Source organism: Oreochromis niloticus, linkage group LG20 (assembly GCF_001858045.2).
Source record: "Oreochromis niloticus isolate F11D_XX linkage group LG20, O_niloticus_UMD_NMBU, whole genome shotgun sequence".
Lineage (NCBI taxonomy): Eukaryota > Metazoa > Chordata > Actinopteri > Cichliformes > Cichlidae > Oreochromis > Oreochromis niloticus.
In genome coordinates, this window is record NC_031984.2 from 8234863 (window position 1) to 8248350 (window position 13488).

General features: G+C 37.4%; 1 protein-coding gene across 1 annotated transcript; it reads left to right on the forward strand.

The window, feature by feature from the left end:
- Window positions 1-1595: 1595 nt before the first annotated feature.
- On the forward strand, window positions 1596-13488 carry sdf4 (stromal cell derived factor 4). Its single transcript, XM_003439037.4, has 7 exons — window positions 1596-1890; window positions 3706-4047; window positions 6662-6798; window positions 6883-6996; window positions 7099-7257; window positions 10498-10673; window positions 12123-13488. The coding sequence occupies exons 2-7, from the start codon at window positions 3737-3739 to the stop codon at window positions 12297-12299; spliced, it is 1074 nt and encodes a 357-aa protein (XP_003439085.1). The 5' UTR covers window positions 1596-1890; window positions 3706-3736; the 3' UTR covers window positions 12300-13488.

The window sequence follows — 13488 nt, forward strand, 5'->3', positions numbered from 1 at the left end:
AAGCAGTGCCACCTAGAGGTAGCGGCGTGAAGTACAAACATTTACCAGTGACATCTCACTTCCTGCCTTTGCTGGCACATCTGTGTGAAGACGTAGCAGGAAGTTGCAGCCAAGAAGCACCAAGCTCAACAGCAGACGACAAAATCAGTCCAGGAAATACGTGATCTTAAATTCAAAATAAAAGGAAAAAGTCAGCCACATGTATCGATTTTTAACATAAAATAAAAATAAATAAATAAATAACGTTTGGCAGTTTGGAGCAAATAGTAAAACATGTGTAAAGTTTTATGGTTCATCTTTGTGTGTTTAGTTTTACTACACACACGCACACACACACACATAGATCTTAAATTGACATTAGGTTCTTCAATTTTTAATATTTTCCATTTTTGGCTTAGGCATCTTGAAATCTTCACTTACTAACTTGAAGCTTTGAGATATTAATTTCAATTTTCAGCTTAGCTCCCTGGCATTTACTTTTTGTTTACAATATTGACAGTAATTTCATTTAACTAACCTTTGTTAATGCTTTACATTGTCTTTGATTATCCTTACTCTAAATATCTATTAAATTTTAATATTTTCAGTTTTAGCTTTAGCAATTTGCTCATGACTTCTATTTTAGACCACTGATTAATTATACCCAGCACTATTTCCACTTTTAAGATAAACCTTTATTAGTATTTTTAATGTTACTTTTAGCATTACTGTGAGTTATTTTGTTATTTTTTTGTATAACTGTTTATCTGTTGTTGATTTAGTCATTTAATTATACCCCAAAGCTAAAAATGTTACATTTTAGTAAGTGTTTAATTGTTTTTAAAATTGTATCTATTGCATGGGCTATGTATCAATTTCTTTTAGTTATTTAAAGTTTTATCTATAAGCTAACTTTTAATTTATTGATTAATTTTAAGTGTTTAAAGATTTTTTTTTAATATTTTGTTTTTTTAACTTATTTACCATTTTTTTCTGAATCCTTGAGCTATCAATGTACAATGCTATGAAAACGTTTTTGTCCCCTTCCTGATCTCTTATTTATTTTTACTTAAATTAAAATAAATAATAAATGTATAAACAATTAAATGTTTTTTAAATATATATTTTATTTGTTTATTTTTTAATACCATCAGTCAAATGTTAGTATTAAACAAAGATAACCCAAGTAAATCCATAATGCAGTTTTTAAATGATGATTTTAAAAAAGCTCTCCACACCTGAAACCTAAGTAATTTCTATGTGAAAAAGTAATTGATGATCCTTCTGGGGAAATATTCTGTTACATTCAAGCCTCCCGTTACATCTAGTGTAAAACCAACATGGCATTTCATATAAAGTCAAGCAGTCAAAAGTGGTGGTGGTAGTGTGGTCTGGACAACTTGCTGTAATAGATGGAACCATGACTTCTGATGTTCATCAGTTCATACGCTAAAGCTCAAGCAAACTTGGCTTACAGCAGAATAATAATACTAAAAACAAACCCAATTCTTGCTGTCAAGAGTGGCACAAACAGTTATAAGGTTTAGGGAGCAAATACCTTTTCACACAGGATCGCTACAGAAGTTTTTATAACACACTTTCCCCCCCACCACATCCATCCTTTTACTTTGAAAGGGCTGACCGGAAATTATCCTGTATTCCCAGTCACCAAGTATACTTGTCAACGGTGTCCGGTTAGAGACAGCCTCTCTTAATTTTAACACTAACTGGAACCTCAGCTTGGACTTGGCGGCCGACTTGGGTCTGTCTGGGGTTGTTTTCAGACTGAACCATCCCACACTTTGGAAAGAGAGTGTTGTGTGGTGAGCCACGTGTACAGGAACTGGACCTAGAGGAACCAGCGAAGGTCTGTTTGACTAGAAAGTCACTACTGGTATTAACAGCTAACTGGTAAGTCCAGAACTTATCTACAAATCATTTTCTGGTCATGTTTTAAGGTATTGTTAATCTCTGCGATCACTGTCCTCCTTTACTGCCGTAACAACAGTTACTTTAGTTCCTTAGCAACGAGGGCTAACGTGTTAGCCTGCCTGTGCTAATCGCCAGCGTTTATAAAGACATGACGAGGCTAAATTAGCATGCTAACTGTTGTTTGCATTACTAAAATGCTAGTGTTCGTGTAACTTCGCAGCTCCCAAATGAATATTAAGGCGGACATTAGGCAGGAATGTGAGTTTAGGCAGAGTTAAAATAAATAAATAAGTAACGTCCCTGTTCTATTGTAACGTAAACCTTTTGTAGCTTTGAGGGGGGAAAGACATGTCCTTACTTCCTTACTTAATTAAGTCTATTATTAGTTTTATAACTGATGAACTGCTAATGAGTCTGGATTTTTTTTTTTTGTTAAGTGATCTAATACATTCGTTAAATTTATTTTGCTTTGGTGAGTTTGCTGACCAGTGTTAATTTATGATGGTGCTTGTTTGTTTAACTTTTGCGTATTTTTGCATGTTTTTTATTACTATGTGCATATCTGGTGCAGTTTTCCTCTCTGTTGTGTCCCCGTGATCAATATTTCAGCAAAAAAAAAAAAAATGTACAGAAAAATGGTTTAATGCATATTTCTGACCATATTTGCTGGGTTTATAAGTGGGCGTGTTTGAGTTGTGAAAGTATCGATTTGTGTCATTGCGGCACTGAAGTCGATTTTTGTTTGCTTCCCATTTTGTATTTTGTTGAAACCCTGAATGGTATTTAATTTAAAATGAGTACATGTAATATTGAATTAATCTAAATACATTAATGCAGTAAGTTTAACAGAGTGGGAGAGATTATACTGGTCGAACAGAATAGGAAATGGGTTGTTGTCTGCAGCACTGAAACGAGCAAAGGAGAAAATGGCAACATATATATGAAGGCCTTACCAACCCAGAAAGGTAAACTGAATCGCTGAAAAAGCACAGCATTCATACTGATGCTCAAGAGGATGGAAGGGTACAACAGACAGTGGTGGAGGCTATAATTTACATGTAGATGTTTAAATAGAGACAGAAAAGATCTCATCAAGGAACTGGACGACAATAATGTAGACTCTATATTGTAGATTAATGGGCTGAACATGGTTTTTGATTGGCAGAGCACTGGCAGACCGTAGGGAGCTACAGACCGCCATGGAGATAAAAAAGGAATGTGGTGTTACTGGTCTGTTTGTTGTAGGGTGAAAAGAGTTTTCCATAGGCAAATGCCTACGCAAATGGATATGGCTGTGGTACCATTTAAAAAGAATAAAACACTGGTAAAAACAAAACAGGGTGATAGGGTCTGAGGAATAGAGACTCTGCCTCAATATTGTTTATCAGATGATTTCTTGAATCTATCGACACACTTTATACACATATAATAACACCTTTGTCCTTTAGTTTGTATTTATTGGATTTCTTGCATATAATTGTCTTAACTGATGATTTCTTTTCAGGCAGGTTATGATATAGGTAAATATTTTATTTCCTCAGTTTTAGGGGCAGGGAGTAGTGGGGCAGTTTTCTGGCAGCATGACACCTATGACGATAATTCAACAACCTGTATTTGTTGAACGGTTAAGAAAGTAGTTCTAGAATTTAAGCTGAACTAAATCTGCTGTCACCTTTCGAGGAATGAGTTTAGGGTTTTAGAGAAGGGGAAACGCACATTTATATAAAGGAAAGGCAAAATTAGTGCATAAAAAAAAGCAGGACAATAATTGTTTTGTCTTGATTATTTTTATAGCCCTGCTTTGACCTTTCATCCAGAGGTAAACATGGCTGTTTGGAGGAAACTGTGGTGCAGAAACCTCCTGGCTGTGTCTCTGCTTTTCTACATGCTCCTCCACATCATTGATGTGCACGCACGGCCAGCCAACATGTCGGCCTCTAAAGATAAGTCTCCATCCAGCAAAGACGAGAACGAGATTCTTCCCCCAGATCACCTGAACGGGTTGAAGATGGAGCTGGACGGCCACCTCAATAAGGACTTCCATCAGGAGGTTTTTCTGGGGAAGGAGATTGAGGAGTTTGATGAGGATTCAGAGCCGAGGAGGAACAGAAAGAAGCTTATTGAAATTTTTACCAAGTAAGACGTGGTTTTAATTCAATGAATAGCTCTTGAGTCACAGCATTCCTGAGCAAGATGCTCAAGCGTAGCTGCAGATCAAGTTTGACACAATAAACCAAGTATTCAAGTGTTGTTAAGTCAACATCATCCTTCAGCTCAAAAAAGCAAAGAAATACAGACCAGTGACCAGTGTGGCTGTTCTCACAGGTGTTACAATAAAGTTAAATGTCCGCACATCCATTAAAAGAAAAAAAAGGATTTATGAGATTTAGCAGAACTGATATAAGACGATAAACTTGGTTCTGGGTGAAGTTTTTCTTTAAAAAAATGCAGCACTACTATAACTTTGGAAGTAAACATAGACAGAAAGCTAAAGACTACTAAGTTGGAACCAGCCTTATATGCTAATATAAACACTTTAGCACAGGGAAGCTGTAGCATGAGGGTTAAATTGTTCTCACTATAAGGAACATCATATGGTAGGAAGATTACAGACAAAGCTTCAGACAAAAGATCATCTGAGAGGAGCCCATCCCCAACAGTCATAAATACATTGCTGCATAGCTTGGATTACTTGCTATGAAAAAAGTCCTGTTCCTAAGCTTAATGTCTTAGTTAGCCTGAGAGCCATTCTTACTTGGCTCATGACGTGCTGCACATGAATGGTAAAAATACAAAGCTGGAGAGGCAAAGAATGGCCGCTGATTAGTTTGAGAATTTGTGTTACTGCAGCACAGTAACAAGATGAGAGCCTCATCCAGCATAAGAAACACTTGGAGCCGGGTTGCAGGACTTAAAATTCCAGATGTTAGGAAAAATATCCTAGGTTATGATATATGTGTACCTACTACTGTTGTTGTAGAGGTACATTTGATATTGTTACATGCTAGGTTGTAATATTATTGTGAACCCTTTGTGCTGTTTACTGCATGTCTTCATAGAGGGCAAATTCCAGAAATACGAGGCAGCACAGTTGTATCCAAAGAAGCAATATACTGAAGTAAAGCAAGCTTTGCACATATTTCTTCATGTAGTGGTCCTTTATTTTGAAATTAACTTAGTAAATTTCCTTTCCTTATTTGACGAATTCTCAGTAGTATAAGACCAAAGGTTGGGAAATTCCTGTGTTACAATATGACAAACAAATAATTCAACCTGATGTCTTTTCCAAGCTTTCCAAACTAGCAAATTTTGGTCATTGGGTATTGGACAGCCAGGGGGTCAAACCGTGACTGCCACCCAGAATTAGATCATGGATACAAGTGGTGTAAACTGGCCTCCTCCAAAGGACGAATGGACTCTTTAGAGAGAGTGAAGAGCTTGTTCATTCAGAAGGAAATCAAAGTAGAGGTACCCCTTTTCTAAAAGAAAAGAGCTAGGTGAGGTGGTTCAGGCGTCTGACCAGGATGCCTCCTAAGCATGTCCTATTTGAAGGAGGCCCCAAGAAAGACCCAGAACATGCTGGAGAGATTTTGTCTCTTGGCTTGTTTAGAAACCCCTTAATGCTCTTACAGGACCACTTGGGGAGGAGGCAGGGGAAAAGGACGTCTAGGCATATCTTTGGCTTTGACCGCTGACCACATGACCCGGGTCCAGTCCAAGCGTCAGAAAATGGATCGATGAATGGATAAAAACAAAGGCCAGACAACTTAAAGGCTGAATTTATTAAATGGCCATTTGAATTGGTCATTTTGAGTGCACCAAAATATTTCTGGATTTTAATCAATTTAGTCCATCTCACTCATCATAATAAGGAAAAAAGAAACTAATTTATTCTCTGGTTCTTCTGAGTCACATGATTCATGCAGCTTATCATTGTCCTGGATGTTTTTAATCTGTCAGCTTAAATGGCAAGAGGAAAGATTCCTGTTCACGCCGGAGAAGCAAATTCAAAATCAAAATCAAATCAAATCACCTTTATTGTCACGTCACATGTGCAGGTACACTGGTACAGTACATGCGAGTGAAATTCTTGTGTGCAAGCTTCACAAGCAACAGAGTTGTGCAAAATACAATAACGTGCAACAAGCAAAATATAAAAATGGTTAATCTAAAAAGTAATAAATATATGTACCATATATAAAGGTATATACATTACTGAATGTGTGTACTAAATATGTTTTTCTACGTGTGTGTGTGTGTGTGTGTGTGTGAGTGTGTATATACATGTTTTACAAATGAAATAGAGTAAACAATAAAATAAGATATATAAAATATAAAATATACAGAGGTAGGTATGTGCAAAACAGTGGCATTAATGTACAGTATGGAGTGCATAATGTTGAAGTTCCAGTAGTGAGGGTGAGGTGTCTATGACGTGTTCAGCAGTCTGATGGCCTGGTGGAAAAAGCTGTCTCTCAGTCTGCTGGTTCGGGACCGGATGCTGCAGAACCTCCTTCATGATAATAATAGAAAAAACGAGCAGATATACTGTAAATATACAGCCAGGGTCATAAATCACTTGGTCACTTCAGGGCTAAAGTTCTTTACATGTGTGAGCCAGACAGACAAAGCCTTAGGTGGGTCATTATCATCGTTTAATTAGACGCCTAATGGAGTAGAGACGCTGTTAATGTTCAGGAACTAGAGCTAAATTGGGAACTAATTTATTACTTTAATGATTTCCTCACAGGGTCGACTTCAACAGGGACAGGAGCATAAGTGCCAAGGAGATGCAGCGCTGGATTATGGAAAAGACGGAGGAGCACTTTCAGGAAGCCAAGAAGGAGAACAAGAACAGTTTCCGTGCTGTCGATCCAGACGGCGATGGTGAGAGTCACAGACCATGTCCCAGACTTAAAAATACTTCCTGTCAGGTCAAATCTAAATTCTGATTTCATGGGTTGTGTGTAGGTCACGTGACATGGGATGAATACAGAGTGAAGTTTCTGGCCAGCAAAGGTTTCAATGAGAAAGAGATTGCGGAGAAAATAAAGAATAACGAAGATCTGAAACTGGATGAGGAAAGTAAGTGGGGGGGGGGGGGTTTCCCGTCGCAAGTAAAATCTGCAGAGGTCTGCTGTAAATCTGACTGCGGTGTTAATATTTATCCAATCTTCATCTCTACAGCTCAGGAGGTCCTGGAAAGCCTGAAGGACCGCTGGTTTCAGGCCGACAACCTTCCAGCTGACCAGCTGCTGAATGAGGAGGAGTTCTTGTCTTTCCTTCACCCTGAGCACAGCAGAGGCATGCTCAAATACATGGTCAAGGAGATTGTGCGTGACTTAGGTATGTTTTACTTATAAATATTACTTTATAGTTATACTGTCACAAGATAATGGTGTATTTACACACTGAGCCTTTTAATGGCAATAAACATTTATCATGTAGCATCCTTTAGAACTAAAGCTACAAGGTGCGTCACAGAATTTACAAATAAATTGCATTAAAAAATAAGTCAAAGAGAAGAAAATGCGAACAAAAGACAAAGAAGGCAAGAGTAACCATTCAGGACAACGTTATTAAACATCTTACAAAATCAACCTAAAGTGGTGAGTTTTTAAAAAAAATTTTAAAAATGAGGAACTGATCTCTGAGTAAGAGGAAGTTTTTTCTACAGTGCTGGGACTGAAACAGTAAAATGTTACAGTAAGTTTACTTTAAACTTGCCTTTGAATCTGTAGTTGGTTCTCTGATCTGAGGTCGGGAGGTAGTATGAAGTGTTAGGAGTTCTGAGATGTAAAGTATAGCTAGACCAGGGAGTGATTTGTGAAGTTAAATCTTAAACTGGGTGATTTCTGCGAGGTCTGGACTCAAGTGTTTTGTGAGACCTCTCGCTGCCTTGTACTGACTGCAGAAACTGCAGCATCATGCCGACATGTATGCAACGAGTTGTAGTAATATAACCGTGAGGAAACAAGGGTGTCGAAGAAGTTGAGTTAAATTATTTCGAAGTGTGAGATGTGGAGTGGTACAGATGTTTGACATGCTGGTTGTATTTCAAATAGAAAGTAATGGACAGTTTGCTTTCAGATTGCTTTATGTTGGTTATTAGTTGTCCAAAGTGTGGAGTGACACTAATAAAGTGATGAAAGACCGGTACAAAAGAGTTTTATCTGAGATCAGCTAAAGTAAATTAGAAGGCAATGTAATGAATTATAGTGTAAAGATGTTTCTTTAAAGATGTACTGCACACTTCAACTGTAAATGATATAAAATAGGTGTAAGGATGTTTGAATGGGCTGAAACTGACCTATCATTTGTGTTTTAAAACTTCCTCAACCATGCAACTCCAGCAGGGAGTTTGGGATTGCTCCACATTATGAAATTAATGTATCTAATCAGAGGTGGGTCGCACACCACCATTCAGCTTGTAACCTTCTCCCTAGTGTTTTTTAATTATGGAGTGCTGATTTGGTGATTTTTTTTATTTCTTTTATTTTTTTTGATTAGATTAACAGAACGATTGTGCTAAAATGTTTCCCTTCACAGTTCCTTGGATAGCAGGACAGTTCATTTGATAGACAGAGGGACAGAGAAAAAGTAGGGCAAGCGTTAGCTTTAGGCAATCATGAGACACGAGTTAACAACTTGAACTGATACAGCTCATTATTATTGTGGTCCTCTAGCTACCACACTAAAGTTTAATAAGAGTTTCTTGAGGGTAAAATTGCACCATGTTAGAGAATGCGGCACATCAACATGGTCTCCTGAAGCCTCGTTTAATGGTTGTTTGACACACAAACTGTGAGATCTTCAAAGCCCTGTAAACATTTATACTGATGCTTGCGGTGTGTCGGTCTGGCTGCAGTCTTCTCCTGACAGAAAACCTACAGCATCAGCGTTAGAGGAACAAAAGAAGTCAAAACAGGAAAATAGTTTCCTGAGTTTTTACAGCTGTTGCAGCATCTCTTTCTCTTCCTGTCATTTGGGGATCTACAGTGTGAGATCCTGCATCACTGAAATGCTGGTAAAGACCAACCTGCTCATGCACTTGTGTCTCCAAGTCGGCCACACATGCCAAACTGTGCTTATCTGCTGTTGTGATGTAACTTTTGCTCCATGGCGTTCATAAGGGCGGCAACGGTGCACACTCATGTACTGAGAGTCAGCCCCTCCCTATACTTACCTGTTAGTTCAGAATTGGAGGTGAAGTTATTGTTCCCGAAGCAAACACTCCTTATTCACTAAAGGTCCCAGTGTTTGTTTTTTTTAATCAAGAAGGTGTGTGTGTAGTGGAGCTGGAATAGCTGTTAAAGAAACCTGATGATGAGATGAGAAGGAATTATAACAAGTAAATTATGGTTAAAACACTGAAAAACATTCAGACACCTCATATAGTGGAGAAGAACTGGATAGTAATTTTATTTAGAAAGAAGGAAAATAAAAAAATAAGTGTATACAAGAGACATACATGGTTTTTCCTGCTTAAAAATAACAGGTTACCTCAAACTTAAGCATAATTGAGGCACATGTAATTAAAATCAGCTTATTTTACTTTGTTTGATAGAAGCCTGTCCATTTAATAAACAGAAAATGTATTTTATTCTAAATCTAACCCCACTTCATTAAATACTGGTTTACAATCCTTTTATCTCAGTGCTGGTGGTTTTTCTTTCACAGAGGGACTAAAGCTCTTGCATGAAAAGCATTACTGAGATATTTATTTGACAAAACTTTCTGTTTGGTCTCCCTGTTTGCACAAACAAGCGCTGTTTGTACCTGTTGGCATTTTGTCACACGGAAGTAAGCATTAACTATTTCAAGCCCAAATATAACAGGTTTTCATTTCCATCCCATATGGGAAAAGAGTAAAATGTCCCATTCCCTAATTTTCCGTCCTCTCCTATAGTAAATGTTTAACGTTCTCATACTATGATTGGCAGTTGAAAGTGGCCCCACTTGTATTTTTCTCATGCAGCGTAATGTTTACTTTTCATTTTTCTCACGAAACAGAACTTTATGAACAAACGGGGCTGCTGTCATTACGAAATCTTATACAATGTAAACATTTCCTGCAATTTTTTTGTTTATTCTTTCTTTTCCATATGGAACTAAAAAAAGAAAACACAATTAAAAACCAGAGGAAGGCATCAGCTAATGTAATATGTAATATTTTCCTTTATTTATCTCATAATAATGGTGTCACCAGATCCCAGCAAACTAAATGTGCGGGTGTGGGATTAATGCTGGGAAGTTATTAACATAAAGATAAACACACAAACTATACAAGTTAGAAGTTTACCATGTGAAGGACTGAATGGCTGCAGCTTTCTCAACCAGTACTACAACAAAATGCTTTTATGATCACTGTAACTGTTAAACTGGTGTTAGGTTATTTCACCTGCAGTACTGCCCATCATCCCTGAATCCCTCAGTTTTTTAGTATGTCAGTTTTTTAGTATGTCACATTTGTTGTGAGACACTTTGTATCACTGTTAACCAGTGTTTTTGTCCTGGCTCACTCTGTGGTGATTGTGACAGCTGATCTAAACAGTGCACCATATAATTCTGGGGTTTTTCTTTCAGACCAGGACGGCGATAAGAGGCTGACACTGTCAGAGTTCATTTCTTTGCCCGTGGGCACTGTGGAGAACCAGGAGGCTGCAGAGATCGAAGATGAGTGGGTCAGAGAGAGGAAGAAGGAGTTTGAGGAAGTCATCGATTCAAACCGCGACGGCATCGTAACCATGGATGAGCTGGAGGTGAGCGATGAAAAAGCAACTGTAACCATGATAGATACAGAAATTATATGCAACATAATTATTTGATTGGTTTTGTTGATTTGTTTCAAATAGAAACACAAAGATTGAGCTGATTAACGCAAACAACAGGTCTCAACATCCCTACATAAATCTCATCTTTTAAAACTCTTACAGCATCTCCCTCTGTGAATCTCTGAACTTCTGCATGTATTATATATTATTTATATTATATATGGTATTAAAAACTGGTGTGTTCATGCACCCATGTCTTCAACCAACGCAAGGTCATAAAAATTTAGACGTGGATGTCGAGCCAGCACGACACCAAACTGCAGTCACAACAGCGAGCATAACCAGGCCATAACATAAATAATAGAAATAGTAATTGGTAAGTATATAAACAAAGGGAAATTTAAAAAAAAGTAAACTAATACTAAAGATGATGGAAAAACTGAGTGAGCTCTTAAGTGTGATTTGGACAAATTAAAATTAAATTAGTACAGGTTTTTGTTGTGATTTCAAAAGAAATAAAACTGGCATTTTTTTTACCCCTTTAGTCTGCTCTGAATGAGCCCTGGGACTTCAGCGTTTGAGCTGATGTTGTCAGCAAGGTTATGCAAAGCCACCAAGCCAAATTTCACAAAATGAGGTGGAGCGTGGCAGGAAGGAAGAAGCCGTGAAGTTGTTGTTCAGAGCCAGGTTACACTCCTTTAACACTTTGTTGGCAACTGGGAAAATGCCACCACTATTTAATATTTTCCAATGTTTTAGGTTTTTACATTTGTGACTTTTTCTCAAGTTTTCATACATATAGTTTTATATGGTTCCACACCTGATAAAGGATTAAAGATGCGAGTGAGTAAATTAGAAAAAAATGCAAAATACAAAAGCAAACAATAAAAGAAACCCTTCCATTTATACTGTGAACTTTTATAATTGTTACATCAAAATAAAAATTAAATCAACGTGTGTGTGTGTATATATAAAGAAAAAGTGACTTACTGAAAAAAATAAATTACATTTAATTTCACTTTATATGTGACTTTTCCTTAAAAGTTCCAACTGCAGTTCTCCTTTATATGGCCTGTATGAAACAGCTCAATAAGATCTGGGCTGAAATATCAGCTTTTTTATAGTCTTAATTATTAACACTTTCAAAAGGAGTTAATTATTAAGCTTCTCTTCATAGTCCTTATAAATTCTCCTTCACATCTTTTCTTGACCTCATGATGATTATCCGCGTTGTGAGTGGCTGGAAAACCTCCAAGAGGAGGTGTCCAGGTAGGCGTCATGGTCAGACGTCCCAGCTGCCTCATCTGGTTCTTTACAACGTGAAGGATTTAAAAACTAGTAGAGACAGAAGAAAAACATTCTTACATATGTCCAACAAAATAGCTACAGCAGGTATAGCTGATATATTTTCCTGTTTCTCCGTGTTTCATCCTTCAGGAGTACATGGACCCGATGAATGAGCACAACGCTTTGAACGAGGCCAAGCAGATGATCGCTGTCGCAGACGAGAACCAGAACCATAACTTGGAGCTGGACGAGATTCTCAAGTACAGCGAGTACTTCACAGGGAGCAAGCTCATGGATTATGCCAGAAACGTACACGAGGAGTTCTGAAAACAGATCCGGCGTGAGGGACAAACCTGGAAGATTGGCGACGAGATGATCAAGATGTTCTAGTGTGCAATTCTGTATTTAAAAAGCCTAGCATCAGCAGCCTCTGTCACTGCTGAGTCCAGTTAACACACCCCTCCTTCAACCCTGGACCAGTGAAGCTAACACAGTCTGCCTTTTGCGTGCCATTGGACTGTTTGAAGTGTTCTCCATTTTAAATTTAAAAGCGCTGCACCGATTCCAAATTTATTTTTGCTAAACAGTGAAATGTGTGTATATGAGGAATTTTCATTGCTGGTGCAGTGGTGAGAGAGACTGAGCAGCTAGGCGAGCTGTTTTTCTGCAGGATCTGTTGTCTGTATACAGTGTAAATATTCACATTTATCACACACCAATGCGTCTGTCAGTGGGAAAGATAATGGTGCTGAAGGGTGTGACGCTTAGAGAGACACTAATGGATTAAAAGAGTATATTTGTGCGACAAAAATATATCACATAATTGCCCAAACTTAAGAATTTCATTTTTAGTGTAGTATAGTTCCACCGCTTTCCACAATAGGTCGAGTCCGTCCTTCCACTGTACTTAAAAACAGGGTGTTTATGTATTTAAACAAAAAAAGTAAATAAGATTAGAATAGAAAAATAAGAAGAACTTTAACTAAAAAATCTGTTTGTTGAAAAAGATTAATATATGAGTATATTTTGAAGGAAACTCAAAAGCAGCATCTAATCATGTCATTTCACCTATGTGTCTGTTTCTAAATCTTCACTACAGCCACTCTAATTCAGACTTAATGTTTAGATGTGGATGAAGAATACCTTATATATAAATATATATATATTAAATATATATATTATTATTATTAATTTTTGTTTTGCATCTTTGAACGTCATGCAGATGTGTACTTATTTAGTCCTGGTGTCTTTGTCTTGGGTTTCTTTTACCTGCTGAATCTTTAAATGCTCACAGTCAATCCATATAATTGATTTTCAGCTGCATGGACAATTATCGGAGTTAACGATTTTCGCTGCATTTCTGTTTCCAGTAACCTGTGGAGTGTTGGCATCCCGCTGCAGTCTTTTCTGTCCTCGGTGCGATTGTAAAATAAGATTTATGATAAGAGAATGTGACACAGCTTTACAAAATGTACTGCAAATATGCCATAAACAATAAATATTTCTTATCAACTGA